The sequence below is a fragment of the Clarias gariepinus genome, chromosome 3 (assembly GCF_024256425.1).
Source record: "Clarias gariepinus isolate MV-2021 ecotype Netherlands chromosome 3, CGAR_prim_01v2, whole genome shotgun sequence".
In the NCBI taxonomy this organism is placed as follows: domain Eukaryota; kingdom Metazoa; phylum Chordata; class Actinopteri; order Siluriformes; family Clariidae; genus Clarias; species Clarias gariepinus.
The window spans coordinates 23,118,964-23,137,444 of NC_071102.1; the positions used below are offsets into that span (position 1 = coordinate 23,118,964).

At 37.0% G+C, this 18,481-nt stretch overlaps 1 protein-coding gene across 1 annotated transcript in view; it reads left to right on the forward strand.

The window, feature by feature from the left end:
• Window positions 1–18,481, forward strand: part of csmd3b (CUB and Sushi multiple domains 3b) — a 553,034-nt gene that overhangs the window by 260,169 nt on the left and 274,384 nt on the right. Inside the window, exon 7 of the mRNA XM_053491539.1 lies at window positions 12,643–12,720. Within this exon, the coding sequence (XP_053347514.1) occupies window positions 12,643–12,720 (78 nt within the window). The remainder of the gene's footprint in view (window positions 1–12,642; window positions 12,721–18,481) is intronic.

Consider the following 18,481-nt stretch of genomic DNA (forward strand, 5'->3'; position numbering starts at 1 on the left):
TGCTGCCTTACAAATTGAAGACATTTCTTTTTTCAGATTAGCCTTAATAACCAGGGGTTTTCTAATGGCTACACAGATGTTTAGTTCTAATCCTGTGAGTTCTCATCACATAACACCATTTAGAAATGCTTTTACTTTCACTATATAACACCATTTTCACCAAGTGTTTGACGGTTCAGCACTATCCTTATACTGTATGTGTTGGACAGTTCTTAATTCAGTTCCAGTAATCTCCTTAGTTGTTTTCTTTGCTTGACAATAATTTATCCCTTTAAAATACAGTAACATCTTATTCATGAGCATAATATATCTTACAGCACATATTAGAAACAATGAGAAGCTACAGTACTCACTGCATCATTTAGGCTTAAAAGAATTGTTCCCAGCTGAAACTCATTAATCACTGCAGTAGTTATTTAATCAAAGCCTCATAAGTACTTGCTTATTTAATTACAAATGCCAATATTTTTTTTTCGGACAGACAGTGTAATATGACCATGAAATTGTGGAATAATTAAACACACTTTAATTTGAAATAATAAATTTGAGTTTTCATCCTGCATTACAATCTGCTTATTATTCCGGAGTATTGTGTCTCCATGATTATTTTCACAAGAGTGAAGATTATTAGCATAGGCTGTTTTTTTTTTTTTTTTTTAAAAAGGTAATTTGTGCAAAGTTGGCTTTAATTTCCTATTGCCACTTTTCATCAGAATGACTTTGTCTGTCAATCAAGACAAAGTGAAGATAGTTATGTCATGGTGCTCAATTGCTCTTAAACTGTTGACGGTGGCATCATGGATGTGAACATCTTAAAGAGCCTTTACCAACATGACCTCTTCTTCTCAACAGCTCAACTAATCATCTGTACCACTTTATCACACATATACACACACGTTACAGGCAATTGGGGAACGCCAATGCATGTCTTTGGACAGTGGAAGAAAACCGGAGCACCAGGAGGAAACCCAGTAAGCAAACCCCATGTACACAGACCTGAGGTGGGAATCAAACCCGGACCCAGTAGGTCCCAGGTGACAGTGCTAACCACTAAGCCACTGTGCGGCCTGCTGGTAAACTGTTCCTTTAAATATTATTATTCAATAATGGATAATAGTCCTTCAGCTACATTCAGTTACATGCATACAGTTGTGTCATTTTGCTCATGTTTCTTGCAGCGGGTCGTTGAGAACACTTCATCTTCTTAAGCAATAACACGGGTATGAAACCAAACAAATTGCATAATGTCCTAGTAAAGGTTTAAGAAAAAAAAGTTATAACTTTTATGCACACCAACCATCAAGAATCTATGTAAATGCAGCCTTATGATGTTTTACCTAGCATGTGGTGCAGAAGAGCACTGTATAAGAATTACAGTAAATAATGTTTAAGTACAGTTGTATATTAGACATTTATAGTTTGTTACTGGCAAAATACCAGTGTAGTGAAATTGCTTATATTTACAGTGGGGTAATATTTAATACAGCAGAGTACTGAAAAGAAATGATTGTATCTATTATAGTAAATTACTTGCATTATGATTTACAGGTTTTACTGTAAATTTGCATTGACTTGCTGGCAAATCTGCTGCCAATAAATTTGGCAGCATAAGTTGGTATGAATTTAAAGTTAAGTAAAGTCTAGGACGCCTTTGCCGTGTGTAGCATTACAATTACCCGCCACAGGAACTAATAATGCCAAACATGCTCCAACATGACAGAAAGCAAGTTGAACAACTCGAGTGTCCTACACAGAACCCTGACCTTAACCCCAATGAACACCTTCAGGATGAATTGGAACTACAAATGCACCCCAGGCCTTCTCACACATTGGTGCCTGAAATCACTAATGCTCTTGTCACGGTCACGGTTGGACTACTCGAAAAAATCTTTTTGAAAGACTTCCCAGAAGAGTTAAACAAACAAATCAACCAATCAATTAATCAATCAATCTGAAATACAATGTTCAGGGTGGCACAGTGGCTGATTGGTGAGCACTGCCACTTTGCATATCCAGGGTCTGGGTTTGACTCCAGCCTTAGGTCTGTGTGCATGGAGTTTGCATGTTCATGTGGTGGGTTTTCTCATCAAGCACGGAATCCTCCCACAGTCCAAAGACATGGAGATAAGACATATAGGTGTTCCCAAATTGCCTGAAGTAAGCGTGTGTTTGTGTGTTTGTGTGTGTGTGTGCCCTGTAATGGATCGGCACCCCATCCAAGGTGTCCTAAGTTTCCTGGGAAAGGCTCCAGGCCCCCAGAGACCGTATAGACAGGATAAAGTGGTATAGACGATGAGACAATAGAATGTTTAGAAAAAACATGATGGTATGATGGTTAGGTGTTTGACCATAAACTGTAGTGTATTATATATTATATACCCCCAAAATTAGACGTCTGTCTTCTGAATGCAATATACTGTAACAGCAGTGCCTTGAGGACATTTCTTTAAAATCACCACAAATGTCCACTCTAGGATGAATTGAAGTATGAACTTTCAGGTCACAGGAAAAGGTCACTGACCTCTGGTTCGTTCATCCACTCTTGGTCAAGCGATATTTCTAGAAACACCATGGGGCAATTTATTCAAAATTGGTACAAATGTCAACTTGGCAATGGGGACGAACTGATTACATTTTTTTGGGTCAGAGGTCTACAGATGCTGTTACCTCGTGTCAATCCCTTTCATGTCAGTGTGATACAGTATCTCTTGTGCAGGACAATGAACTCCTGCCCACGCAACCTTATGGGTGTTCTCAAACTTTTGTCACCTTGCTGTCCCTCACTGAGGAGTAGCAGGAGCCTTCCACGCTGTCCACCTTCATCCTGATCAGCCTAACATTCTGTAACAGCTTTTTGAGATCACCAAGGCTTGATGTCACCACCACAAAGAACAAAACACTGAGTACAGCAGGGTAATGGAATTTTTACAGGAGACTGGTGCACACATTGAAGGATCACACATTGAAGGAACAGTTCACTCTGTCCCATCCTGAAGAGGACTTGAGTGTTGTGACTCCATTCCAGTTAGTTGTTGATTTGGACCCCAATGTACCTGCACAAGCCAACCTTTTTTATTTCCTCTCTCTAGATGACAGGCCCTCCTTCTCTCCCCTCTCATAGTGCAGCACAACCTCATTGCTTTTGCTGATATTGAGTTCCAAGTGATTTTCACTTTGCAGTATGACAGACCTCTCGATCAGTCCTGTGTACACCATTTTAAAAATACTCTCTAACCAAATACAGTCATCCAAGGTACCAATACATGGTACTGGTTCTAAAAAGTGTCTTACTTAGGTGAAAAAGTGAATTTAGGATAGGATCAGAATGTTACAAATACACATACACATTTATATTTTAAGCAAATTAAAAGAAACTCATTTGTTAAATAAAATTTCATGCCTTTTTACGTAGTGGCCGTAACTGTTTTATTCTAATCTTTCATTGATGTTAACTGTCATTTAGATAAAACTTAGCCAATATAGATTTCACATGAAAGACGTAAACCTAAAAAGGTGTATTATTCTGAAATGCAAAATTGTTAAGATATTGCAACATGAATTTGACATGGTTACGGACACTACAGATTTTTTTGCCTTTTAGTCTTTTACCAAAAATCATCAAAAAACCTCAGGTAGTGCAGGAATTTCATTGGTATATATATAAACAATAATTATTAGGTAGATTTCGTAGATAAAAACACAATGTGTGTGTCTAATTTGGAGTATTTAAACAAAACCACTGTTATTAGTGATTTTGGGGAAAATGTTTCATTTTGCACGGAGTGCTTTAATTTAAGCAACAGTTTTACAGGTCATACGCTTCTAGAAGCTTACACTTATTTTAGTATCAATATTTATAAATAATTATGAATAATTTTTATTTTAAATGATTATTGTTTGAAATGAGACAGTGTACGGCTGATGAATGCCATTTTTAATGCACATACTGTATACTGTAAAAGCATGTAGTGAAGACCTTTACTCTGAATAGACTTGCATGACGTGCATACTGTAAACTCCAACTTCACGGACTCATACGTAGAATCGCAAGGTGGTAATTTTAGTTGAATGTCTGACTCTTTTGCTCCTCTCTCTCTCTCTCTCTCTCTCTCTCTCTCTCTCTCTCTCTCTCTCTCTCTCTCTTTCTTCTTTGCCAGTCTACCATAGTAGCCAGACCCCTTTCATACCTGAAGCTGGGACATAATGACATTTGACATTTGAGCTGGCAAACACAGTACTGTATACTGTACAGTATATACAAATATCCTGCTAGCTCCAATTTTACACTTTCCAGCACTGTTACAGCACTGATTGAATTATTAATAATAATATTATTATTATTATTATTATTATTATTTGTACTTCAAGGTTTTTTTTTTCCTTTGTTGAATCAGTACATGCGGCACATTGCTAATGTCCTTATTAAAGCCTTAAATAAATCTCACATGATTGAGTTTTACATGCTTTATGTCTGATTTAAGCCAGAACATTTAATCATAGAGATCAATGAAATTGCCTGTTAAACTGAAAACAAACCCTGTATACTGTATATTTATTAAATAGTGTAATTAATTGTTCAGAACTTCATCATATATTTCCATGTTTTAGAGCAAAGCAACAGGAATATTTCTACTTAAATGTTCGCGTACGTTTGTAAAAACCAGCAATTATTTGAGTCCATTACTGTCTGTTTTATTCGCTGTAGGTCGTGAATTGTAATATGGAGTTTAATTATTACTTTCTTTCCAGCAGATGCTCAGGAAGTCACCTCCAATCTCGCTCCCTTAATGTATAAAAATTAGTTATCATAGACATCAATTTTCTTATGTTTCTACCTATTAGAAATAGGAATTATTGTAGCTAGCAGCTGTTAGAAGGTGTGAAGGTCTTTTCACAGAGTCGGCATTGCCTCTATATTTAGAATGTTGCGAGACAACTGTGGCAGTCTTAAATATATTAAATATAACAGATATGACTTATTGAGTACCTAACATTAATTTAGCAGGTGGCTTAATGTTACTGTAAGTGTGCCATCGAATTCCCTGAGGTTAAATTAAAAAGTTTCTTAGAATTGAACAAATTATAATAAAAAATAATAATAATTAAATGTTTGCTTGGTTAAACTTTAGAATATTTTACAAGGGACCTCAGGGACCAGGCACCCCTGTCGACCTGAATTTTGCACAGCCGCCAAGAAACTTAGATATTGAAACGTTCGGCCGGGTCTCCCATGCGCAAAGGAACCAAATGGAAAAAATAAATCCACCCTCCCAAAAAAAAGCCATATTTTCAAGTTATGATTCAGTACCACTGAACCACTTTATCCCGTAACTCTTACCCCGCATGATTTTGGTCCGATCGGAAAACAAGACACAGCATGTTGCAGGGCTCGAGAAACTCCACTTTACTACAAATCATGTCGATCAAAAATAGATCACCACTTCAGCTTTGGCCCTGAATTCACTGCAGTAAAAAAATACTGTATCACTCGATGGGGTTTGTAGAGTAGACACACGCTGAAAAAACAACTTTGGAGAAACTAGCTTCATATGAACCAAATTTTTTGAAATACACACATGATACTTGGGATCCCACTTCCTATCTGTGAGTTTCGTGTGCAGGTGGAGGGGTGACTATAGCGGGTGGCCCGAGCCACGCCCGCTCAACTTACACACACATTCCCTTACAGTATATCACAGGCATGATACAAACCATATTGGCTAAAATATGTCGCTCCTACTTGACAATTTCTCCAGGAATCATCACTGTCTAGTATTTATAATGGTACAAATTATTTTAGCTTTGTACTGTACATACTGTTCTACTTAAACCCTAGACTATAACTACAGACCTCTTTTTTTTTTTTTATATATCAAATAAAAACATAAAGTCTTTATTAGATCAGGGAATTAAAATAGATACAGTAAATATACCTTAACCTAAATACTAATCTGTACAGTACTACTGCCCTGATAAATGCATAAATAACTATGATTTATCATAGTATATAATATGTCCCATCAGTCTTGGGGTCAGAAGCCCCACCCACTGTTTCCATTCTCACTGAAATCAGTATCAGCGTTAGAGACCCTCGCACAACAGAAACAAACACCTTCCATAAGAAAGCACAGTTCACTCGTCACCTATAATTTAAAAATATACTGTAGTAAGCCTTCATTTCTCTGTACTACATGTTAAGCAAAAAACAGCCTAATAGCTGCCATTACCTCCAAAGCACCACACATGGTTTCTAACCAAGAATACACTTAGAACTGACTTTACCGAAGCTTTTAAATGAAGCACGAGCCTGAGAGCGTTAATGGTCTTATTGATCGTTGTCAATTTATCACCTCTTCCTACGGATTCATTTAAAGTGTCCTGTTTAATGATTAGCTGATTGGCTGCATTTTAAATAACACTCTCAAAGTGTAACCCGCCCATATGAGTCTTTTTTTTTTTTTTTTTTGTACAGCATGTTATAATGCTGTAATGGTGGCTTAAGGGTTAGCCCTACTGTATCGTCTTGCACCTTTGTGGTCCTGGCTCGATTCCCGCATAGAGTTTGCCTCCCTGATGTTCTCCCTGTGCTTGGAGAGTTTCCTCTAGATATTCTGGTTTCCTCCCACAGTCCAAAAAACATGCAGATTAGACTAATGCCGTTCCTTAATTGCCTGTAGTGTGTGAATGTAATGGATTGGCACCCTGTCCAGGATGTACCCTCGTGTAACCTCGTGCTCTAAGTCTCCTGGGATAGGCTTCAGGCCCCTCTTGACCCTGTATACAGGATAAATCAGTATAGACGATGAGTGAGTGAGTGAGTGAGTGAGCATGTTATAATTACTTTGATATTGCTAAACCCAGCACACAGACTTTCAAATACCCCATCAGACCATCTGATGCACATCTGCCTCTGGAAGCTTGTGCCGATTTTCAGCATAATTAGGCCGCATTCTATTCGACAAAGCTTGCGCGTGCGTCCCTTAACATATAAAACCGTGATGCGTTTGAGGGTGGATCGAAAAAGCAGAGGAGTTAGTATGAAAAAAAAAGGAATGGAGAAATGGGAATTGTGCCTTATTGCATATTCAGGATAAATATTCTGTTCACCTGCCTCCAGGAACAGCTGCGCATTAACATCAGTGTTGCTCAGAGATGTTTATGCAGTGTTTCGACCAAATGACATCACACAAAATAAACAAAAAAATATCGCTAAATAAACATGTGCTTGTGTCTTATCTGTGAAACAGGATTAGGATCTTGGGAAAAAGAAGTGTGTGTTATAATATGTAATCTTGTTCATTGGGCGACTTATGTCAGACACATCTGGAAGTGCATAATGTCATTTCATATCTAGCAAAGAAATTCTAAACAGAAACTTTTTTAAATGAAGAAACATTCTATACACCTCATTTCATTCTCTATGCCTTACACCTATTGGATATTATTATATCATCCCTACTAAACCCCATATTCCTGGATAGCCCTACTAACACCCCTTGGAATGATTATTATTATATATTTTTTTCTTTTACACTACAGTCTTCATTATTAAAACATTTATCTCTTCATTATCAGACTTTTTTTCTTTCCTGTTTAATGCTCGACTGCATCCATTTTACAACGGCGATTAAACTGCGATTTACACCTTATGCAGCACACATTTACATAATAGATGGTCCCAAGCGCAGTTTGCATAACAAGCTACACTATTAGTAAATTGAACATTAATGTCAGTTAGTTTTGCATTATAGCTTCCCACATTTGTACAGTATATCTGAGAAATCTATGTACTGTATGTATGATCTAAGGTTCTCATGTTGGACATGAACCCAAGAAAGGTGCAAAGTATAAAAAGAAATAATAATGATTAAAAAAAAAACAATAATAATAAAAAAGGATGTTTGCTTGACAGTGCTGTCACTCCAGCATAAATAAATATAATTATTTTTTATTATACTTTTTATTTATTTATTACAGTGCAGGTCATTCTAAGGAATTTATCCAACTAAATGTGCTGACTTAAATATTAAGTGTGTAATATGTTTGTTAGAGACAATGTAGAAACAGGGATATAGTTAAGTATATATATACGTTTGTGTGTGTGTGTATATATATAGACACACACATCCAGAGCTGCCTAAAATAGGCAGAATAACTCCAGGTTGTAAAAGACTAAAAGAAACTCTATCAATTTAGCATAACTATAGTGTGGCCTCACACCTCTAGGGTCAGGGTTCGATTCCCATCTCGAAGTCTGTGTGTGTAAAGTTTGCATGTTCCCTCCCGTGCATGGTGGGTTTCCTCGGGGTACTCTGGTTTCCTCCCACAGTTTAAAGATTAGGTTAATTTTGCCTTCACAAATTGATCCTAGTCCATGTGGGTGTGTGTCCTTTGCGATGGATTGGCGTGTTAAAATCTGGACAATGAACTTTGGCAGGTTTTCTCTAGCTGGTGTAAAAATATGTGCAGCTGCAGGCTCAAACATCTACTATCAGCTTACTTTTAAATAGAGTGCGCTATTATCAAATTAAAATGTACTTTTTTTTTTTACATTTACATTTTTTATTAAAATGAATTAATTTAGTATTATTTACGCCTATCCTGAAATGTTTGCTTTATTTGTTTATGGAAATGTGCTACCCTTAAGGGGATTAAATAGATGAGCTGTAATAAAATTAAGCATCACTGTTAGATTTTGATATTTTATTTTATTTTATTTTCATTTCTTTTTGCATTGGGGATGATGGGTTGAGGTGTTCATCTTTATTCCGCGTAAAGGCATCGATATCAGTGGGTGTGCAAGAACTTTCTAATTAATGAATAATTATTCATTTTTGGCAGTTGATTATATTGAATCAAACTACAGTACTATCAATTCAATATTAATGATGCTTTGTAATGTTTAAATTTGGTTGATTAATTGCCATTTTCTAATTACTGGTTTGTCATGAATTAAAAACAGCATTGTTTAACCTTACGAGCCATTTTGGTGGGAAAAAGAGAGATAGAGAGAGAGAGATTTTATTAGGAACACCAAACTAATACTCATCAGAACAACCACAGAGCTTCATGTACTGGAATCCTGTGCAATTTAGTGAGCTTCAGCCCATTCTAGCCTTACATTCATGTCGGACAGAATCTGATGTGGTCTTCTTTTGTTGTAACCCATCCTTCTTAAAGTTCAATATGTGCATTTTGCGATGAGTAGCTATTAGGGTTACCATTGCCTTCTCTAAACCAGTCTGGTCCCTCTGGCCCGCAAAACTGCATATTTTTTTCTTTTTGATTAAACAGAGACTGTTGTACTGTACATGACAGTCCTTGGACATCAGCAATTTCAGAATCTCTCAAAGCAGCCCTTGAAACATTGTTTTGCTGGTGTATAGTTGGTGAAAACTGGTGCCATAATAAATGTGTTTTTATTACAGTAGTTATTCCATGATGTTTATAAAGCAGTAACTCACTGGCACAGGTGGAGTTGATTGACAGCCAGACCTTATATAGGTATTTAAAATAAATAAGTATTTACCATTACATGACTGCTTTAAGTGCACTTTCCCAATTAAATATTCCTCTTAAACTGGTTAAAATGGAAGCAAATTAGAAGCTTTGTCCATTGTTAAGTAATGTAATGTAATGCAGTAGGTACGACTGTCTCATCCCTCTTAGACCTCGACTGTTACAGTTAGGAATTTATATACATTTTCAAGTAAGTCATTTTCAGAAGAGATTTTATAGCCACTATGCTTAACCAGAGTCTCTCCCACTGCTGTAGGAAGATAACTGGAGTTGATCTTCATGCATTCTGAGTGCTCTAACAGGATAATGTCCTACGGGTTGAAATATAATGAACTTATACTCAGGTATTCACTCTATTTCAGAAGTACAGTACAAATCATATATTCAGTTTTACCATCATGTGGCACAGAATACGCCAAAACTTCTTAGAATAATGTTTTTTTTTTTTCTCTAGTGGTATATTTTGAGTAACAGAGTTATATACATCACAGTATGTCATCATTTTTTATTCCGTTCATAATACCTGCTCAGCACCAGTCTATGTTAAGAAAGATACTGTAGGATTGCATCCTCAGTAAATTAAGATGTCTCGTTGATATTTAGCAGTTTAGCCTAAAATATATCTAGCATTAATTGTTTTAAACACATCCAGATGTGTCTTAGAGTATCTCACTGTGTAGTGTTATTAGAAATGTAGTTATTTATAACAGCTTTAGTTTCTGCATACCCAGAGTCCAAACTCGCCAGATTTAAACCAATCGACAAACCAATCTGACCCCTCAACCCAAAGGCCCCACCCCTAAACCCACAAGGATTCGCTGCCAACGTCTTGGTGCCAGACACCAATGCACACCTCCAGAGGACCTGCAGAGCCACGCACCGAGCCACGCCCAAAGGGGCCAGGGGAACCCCCCCACAATTTTTTTAAAATTTTTATTATTGTTATTATTATTATCTACTTTTCGGCATACGTTTGTTTAATGAGTCGTCATGACTGACCGGTTTGAGATTTCGCAATTTCGCATCCTCACTGTCTTGAGATCGCATTGGCTTGGTTTGGTAAAGAATTTAAAATAATCCTTGGGTGGGCACTGGTGGCTCAGTGGTAGGTGTTTCACCTGCCATGCGGAAAGCCTGGGTTTGATTCTCAGCAAGTGCCCAAACCCCCCAGGCGCTGAATGCAGTGCCGGTCCCAAACCCCGGATAAAATGGGAGGGTTGCGTCAGGAAGGGCATCCGGCGTAAAACCTGTGCCAAGTTGTAGTGCGGACTGGATATTCCGCTGTGGCGACCCCTTGCCGGGAGCAGCCGAAAGACCAACAACTTCACACACGATGACAACATACAGTACAATGTCATACTGTAGTGCTTGGGCCCCTAATAACAACGCCAAGTGGAGTAACTGAACCTCACTTAGATAACTGAATGAACTGGTAATTGATGGTAAACAGAGAAAAAAGAGTTTAATAGGCAGGTGAAGGTAAGTGAGCTAAGGTCAGGAGCGAATTAAATAGTGTATTGGTGGTGGTTGTGAGAATCTGGTGGATTTTTTGTATTTGTGAGTTTGTTTGTTTTTTTGTGTGTTTTATTTATACAGTATGTACAGTATCATATGATATACATTTCAATTAACAGTGAAGCCACTGATTTAACCCATTCCTGTGTATTGCTTCTTAATTTGTTAGCTTCATAATGAATGATCTTCAAGTGTATATTATGTAAGGGTGGGCAAACATCCGATTTCCTATTCCTGTCTTCATTTTTTTTTTCCAAAATAAATAAATAAAAAGTAGTACACTTGGTTTGAGAAGCACATCTTCAGTAGAATGTGTGAATACTAAACGTATAAAACAGGAGTGTGCTCAGACGTGTGGGTGACTGCGCCTTTTGTACTTTTGCTTTTTGTTCTTTATAGGTGCCTTCTCTCTTCTTCTTCTTCTTCTTCTTCTTCTTTCTCATTCGCCTCTCACTCGCACAGACACAATCAAGGCAAACAGTCTTATTGTCTTGTGTCTTGTGCCATTCAGTTTAAGGGACCCACATTGAAGTTTAACCCAAGAAACGTTGTCCAGGGTTTGTATGTATGGTGTATAAGCCTGGGTTTAGACTCATCGATTGAACAGAATACTATTTTGATTATTATGATATTGTGATTGTTAGCCATGTGGTCATACACAGTACATGTGTGTAAGTTGTTGTAAGTTTTAAAAGGCTTTAACTTGAATGTTTGTCCCTTTGCTGTCCTTTAATTTCCTCCTGCTATTGCTGCACAGTCATTTCACCCAGCTGGAGTTCACATCACATTCGAGTTTACATTAAAACTATGGTGACATTTGTTGTGTTGCAACAAATGTCAGGTTACAGTACACAAGTTATGTTAAATACACTCATTCTATGTATGGGATATGTATTTCATTACATGCATCATTTCTTAAAGAGAAAGCATTTCTGAAAATGTGAATGTTTTCAGATACTCTGATTATTATTATTATTATTATTATTATTATTATTATTATTATTATTATGCCTGACATTTCTAACGGGACTTCTGTGTAACCTCTGAGATGATGGGCTTATCTCCTGGCTCACTTACAACAATAAAAATTCTTGCTTCACAACTCTGTGTGTTTCTGTGTAAAAGGGAGACAGACAGAGATGGAGACAGAATGAGTAAAAAAAAAAAATTGGTCGTATTTTTAATCAGTAGAACAACTTTGACGGATGACTTATGGCCCTGAAGACCATTTAGACACCCGAGGCAATGTCTGATCCATAAGATGATGTGAGCATACAAACTCTCCATCAATTTCAAGGTTGATAAATGAACAGAAGTCCTGTCTTGCTGCTTCTTTATTAATCTTCTCTCTCCCTCCCCTTTTTTATTTCAGCACAATTTCGTTTTGATTTCCATTCACACGGCACTTTGGGGAGTTGACTGCTGTTTCGTTAATTTAATTCCTTCTTTTTTTTTCTTTATTTAATTTTTCTTTCTTTTTTTTTGGCTTTTCATAAGCTTGATGACACTTTATTTCCTTATTGCTGACGAATTAATTTATGACCTGTTTCACCTGATTTTTATGGTTTTGTTTCTTTTGTTTTTTTTTTCCCTCCCCTCTGGAACTAGTGAAAAGGTCCGTAGATTTTAAATCTAGAGGAGTAAAATTATTTCCTGGCAAAGACAACAACAACAAGTTTGCTATCTGTGAGTCCACCCTTTGTTACTCTTTTATGGTAAATTTGTGGTATGCTCTATCTTTTTTTTATCCTTTTTTTCATGTTGTTTTGCATTTTAGTGTTGTGTTCTTGGTGTGGTTCATGATTTTCTTTTGAATTCATATTTTTTCATTGCTTAGTTTGGGCATTGTAACTTGCTAATGTTGTTTGCATGAACAGTCTCTCTTGCCATCGTCCAACAAGCAGCTTGTGTTTGCATTAATTGTATAATGCATTAGCGTTGTGCAGCCCTGAATCAAGCAACTTAAAAAGAACGGTGCTAGGGATTTTTTTTTTAATCAAGAAGGTAAGTGCACAACTTTTTTGGGTTTGCCAAAAAAAAAAAAAAAAAGAGATATACTGTAGTTATAAGATTGTTTAATTAACATACGTGCATGGGAATGCCAGACAGGTTCTAAGTGTTAGAAAAATAAAAAGACAAATTACTAAACATTTTAATGTACAGTATTATCACACATTTAAGCAGGAAAGTAAACTGGGGGAAAATATCTTAAAATTCTAATTGGTAAGTTTAAACAGTATATGGCGGCTCAGTGGCTTCTTGGTTAGCACTATCGCCTCGCACCTCCAGGGTCCAGGTTCGATTACCGCCTCGGTCTGTGTGCATGCAGTTTGCATGTTCTTCCCGTGCTTGGTGGGTTTCCTCCGGGTACTCCGGTTTCCTCCAACAGTCCAAAAACATGCAGGAATATATACTGTACAAGGGTCACCATTGGCCTCCACGGTCCTGAGTTGGACTACAGAGGTTCCAGATGGATGGACGGATAAGAGTATATGGCAAGGAATAGACAGTTACCTTAATGACTATAATGAAAGATGGATTAAATCATGTTTATTGTATTTATGGTAATTATTTTAGAAAAGGAAAAAGCAATAAGAGAAATGAGCTAATTTTATGGGGGCTCTAAAGTTTTGAGTAAAAATAAATGAGGTATATTTCCTTTTTCACTTCGTTATTTCCATAGAAACAGCTAGCAGTCTAAACAGAGATACACTTAATTTGAACTACAACCATAATGATTACTAAAATGCACTGCACTTATTTTCCTGATTATCCTTGAGATTTATATTTTTGAGCAAGCACACAAATCCATCTCCGGTCCAATTAGCTACATTTATTTGGACCAAAACTAGACTTACTGAGTGCATGACTTTTATTTGGAAATGTTAAAAGAGGATATTTTTGCCAAGTGGTTTTAAGCTCAACTTTAAACCCAGAAACAGCCCATTTGACATCTCAATGCCATTCTCTCTCTCTCTCTCTCTCTCTCTCTCTCTCTCTCTCTCTTTAAGTGATTTTTGCAGACTGTGGAGATCATTGATCATGATGTACTTTTAAAATTCTTTGTTTTACCACACAGACCTAATTGAGACATTTTTTATGCTCATGGAAAATACTACAAACTAAAGGTTACTGCACTTAGGAGGATTTATGAAGACAACTAACGCAAAAAAAAAAACAAAAAAAACTCTCTTCATTCCAACTAAAAAAAAAAAGTCATCACCGTACATAATGATCTGGAACTAACTTGTGCAGAGCTTTCTGTGTTATCCAAAGGCCTTAAATGTGTGCCCCCGAGGTCTACTCCTAAAGAATTTATTGCTGCTATCGACAGTATAAAAAATTCTGGTGTTTAGGACTCATTGTAACAAGGTTGTCCAAACTTCATGAAACTGTGAAGTCAATTTATACCTTGGTGAAAGTTTCTACTAAATCACTGTAGACACCAGGACGGAGTCCGTCAGCAGGAGAATTTCAAGAGCAGGAATATTTCATCAATTCATGTCGAGGAGAAATTGACAATATAAGTTTAAAAAAAAAGAGAAAAAAAATCAACAAAAAGCACAGAATTATCTCAGGATGAATTTGTAGCCTTGAAAGATCTTAACAACTCAAGTAACACTGTGATCAAGCTAAAAGATTAAGGTAGTGCAATTGAAGTGGGAACATGCTGGGAGGAGAAAGATCTGAAACTATAGGGCATAAATAAGCAAGTACATAATTAAATACGTAAGTAAGGAAGTAAAAAAAAGTCAGTAAATAAGTAAGTTAATCAATAAATGAGTAAGTAAGTAAATAAGAGGTAATTTAGCAAGTAGGTAAGTACATAAGTAAATAGGTACATAAGTAAGTAGGTAAATAGGTATGTAAATAAATAAGTACATAAGTAAGTAGATAAATAAGTAAATACAGTAAGTGCATAAGTAAATAAAAAAGTAAGTAAATAAATAATTAAGTACATATGTAGGTAAATAAGGATGTACATAAGTAAGTAGGTAAATAAGTAAATAAGTACTTAAGTAAGTATAGTAAGTACATAAGTAAGAACAGTAGGTAAATAAATAAGTCAATAAGTAAATAAGACATAAGTAAGGAAGGAGGGAGGTAAATAAGTGAGTTAATAAGTAAGTAAATTAGAAAATATGTAAATAAGTAAGTGAGTAAGTTAGTGCCTATTCCTCTTTCTGATGCTTCCATTAGGGGTCGCCACAGCGGGCCATTTGTCTCTATCCAACTCTGTCTTCCACATCTTCTGTCACTCCAACCTCCTGCATGTCCTCCCTCACCACATCAATAAATCTCCTCTTGGGCCTATAAGTAAGTAAGTAAGTAAGAAGATAAGTAAGTAATTAAGTATGGTACAGAATCTGAGAACCTGCATAAAGTTTAAGGGTGAGCAGGTAAAGCATGTTTTAAATAATAAATGCAAAATTTATTACATGTAGTTTTACTTTTGTTGTACACCCTGTACTGTGGATCAACAATAACCACAGTCCCCAGATACATTTGTCTTCCCGGGCAACTGTTCTGCTGTCACTTCCACATGATATCTTTTTAAATGTGAATAATCCCTAACTGCAGCCATTTCTACTGTATACTGTATATCCTCAACAGTAAACAGGCCCGGATGTCCCATTGTCTCTGCCTGGTTTTTATCCCCCAGAAATAATATCCAACAACCCACAGCTCACTCTTTAAATTTAATCCATTAAAGTTGAAATCTGTCTAACAGCATTTCCTACACCAGCATGCTCTGCGTATAATTATTTCGTATAACTTTTTGGCTCCCTAAGGAAGTCTTAGATGATGCCAGGACCTGTGTTAGAACTATTGAGAGAACGAATGCGCTGACCTTTAAACAATCCATTGCTAAGACAGATGGAATTCGTTTGGTGTTCACTTTATCATCCCACTAATAAAACAGCAATAGACACAGCATTATTGACATCTCGGTTTGCAGTGCCAGTCGTCCCTGTGGGAGCCGAAAGAGCTCCCGGAACTTTGTAAACCTGTAGAAGTAAATGGCTTGTTTTGACGGCAACCTCTGAAGCTTTTCTTGTGCAGGTGATAAAGGACTTTTGTTCTAGTTCTCTGGAAACTTCAAGTACCATAATGAACTGGTACCACATATACGTCTAAGTCTATCGAAGTTCAGAAGAGTAGAGTCTGTATTTTATATCAGACGTAAACATAATGTCTTTAGGTCTTTTTCCTGCATACAGGAGTTCTTTTTCATGACCCCAGCAAAAATACTGTATTATGCACTTGGATACGTAAGGCACAGTAGAAAGGCCTGTAAAAGATGGTACACTCACCGGCCACTTCATCAGGTGCTGGACCCACTTCTTCTCGTTCAGAACTGCCTTAATTCTTCATGGCATTGATTCAACAAGGTGCCGGAAACATTCCTTAGAGATTTGGGTCCATAGTGACATGACAGCATCACACAGCTGTTGGCGACATCCGTGATACAAATCAACAAAAAAACAAAAATCTTTTTGTTGTCCAATTTTTGGAAGCCCATGTGAACCGTAGCCTCAGTTTCTTGTTCTTAGCTTACAGTACAAGAGCAGCATCTGACGTGGTCTTTTGTTTATCTTTTGTTTGCATTTAGTGATGCTCCCTTGTAATAAGATGCGATTTGAGTCACTGTTGTCTTTCTATCAGCTCGAACCAGTCTGGCCATCAACAAGAGGTTTTTACCCAGAGACATCTGGATATTTTCTCCTCTTTAGAGGATTGTGACTAAATCCAAGTGATGGTCGTCTGTGAAAATCCCAGTAGATTATGAGTTTCAGAAATACTCAGACCGGCCCATCTGGCACCAACAATCATGCCACATTCAAATCACATTCCTTCTCCATTCTGCTGCTCAGTTTGAGATTCAAATCTTGAACATTTGACCAAGTGTTACGTTGACGGGCAGTTAAATAAGTGTACCTAATAAAGTGGCCAGTGAATACCGTATTGTAAAAGTAAATTTTTTTATCTTTGTGTATGAGCTACTTTAGACAGCTGAGATGAAGGGAAAGCAAAACAAAAACAGGTTTTCTCTGATGACGTTATTGGTGATGACATTTAATATAATCTTTTAATGTGAAATAATTTCGACTCTAAAACAGCATGAAATCAGTCTGTTGCCATTAACTTTACCGCCGAAATCTGACGTTTTGCGCAGTCCGAGCTACAGTAGGGCGAGGTCACTAATACAGTACCTGCAGGGTCAGAGATGAGTGGGTCACTACACATACTGAACTGTGGAGCGTCGTCTCGTAGACAGACTGACCTCAAATCGAACCCGAGTCGAGTCGAGACGAGGACGACACAAGAACCTTAATGTTTTTCTACATATACACTTGTGATAGCAATTGTACTTCAGTGTATGAGTAGTGCCGTATTGTACTCTAAATCTGCAGATGGTAATAGAAGGCATCGTCTCGAGTCGAAGATAAAAATGCTTTATCGTGCTTGGGTTGGTATAATATCGTTCAAGTAAGTAAAGTTACGTGAGTACTTTACACTGACCGGTAATTCATCACTCAAGGGTTTATGGCCACGAGTAGAGCTGAAGGTTTTATTTACTATGACGATCGGGGCAACCGGCTAAACGTTTTGTAATCGGTCAGGGTTTCTTATATCGCTTAAGGAAAAGAACTGTTCATGCTATTCATGTATCTGTTAGAAGAAATTTGCCAAGGCCTCAGTGTATGCACACAATATGCATTTCTGTAGCCTTATACACATTGTTATAATTATTGCATAAAATGCATTTCACATAAAGCTATAAAGCTATAGAACGTGTCAGTTTTTTATGATACAAGTGTATCCTGTTTGTTAATTAACGTCCTGTTGGAACTGCAATGCGACATACTCCTGACTTCTTGCCAGCATAGCATGTGGTTTGCACAGACCGCTCTGCTCGCTCCAGATACGATACGAGCGCATGCAAGCATGTGTTTGTCACTTTGTTTGCTTACCTGAGCACCGTTCGTTTGGATTGACCTCTAATGACCCCATGGTTGCATAGCTACTGTACATGCATGATGGGATGCTCACTCAGTCGACCAGGAAGCAAAGGAGGGCATGGAGAAACTCAGATGTATATTAATATATATACTGTATACTGTACAGTATACTGTATATGTATTAAAAAATCTCATTATTTAGTATTTGTGATGTACAGTGCAGTATGTACAGTAAGTATATAAGGATTTCATGTAAGCATGTCGTTTTCGTTTGTTTGTTTCAGCGAAAATTTGCTTTGGGTTAATGAATTTGTGTGAATATGGGTCAAACGAATATGGTAAAGGGTTCTGCTGAATTCAGGTGGTCACCAGATTTGGAAATCCCATAGTAAAGTTATATATCAAGACAGAAAAAAAAATACTGAAAGCTGTGAATATTTTTGTGTGTGTATTTGTAAATGTGTGTGTATGTGCCAAATCTA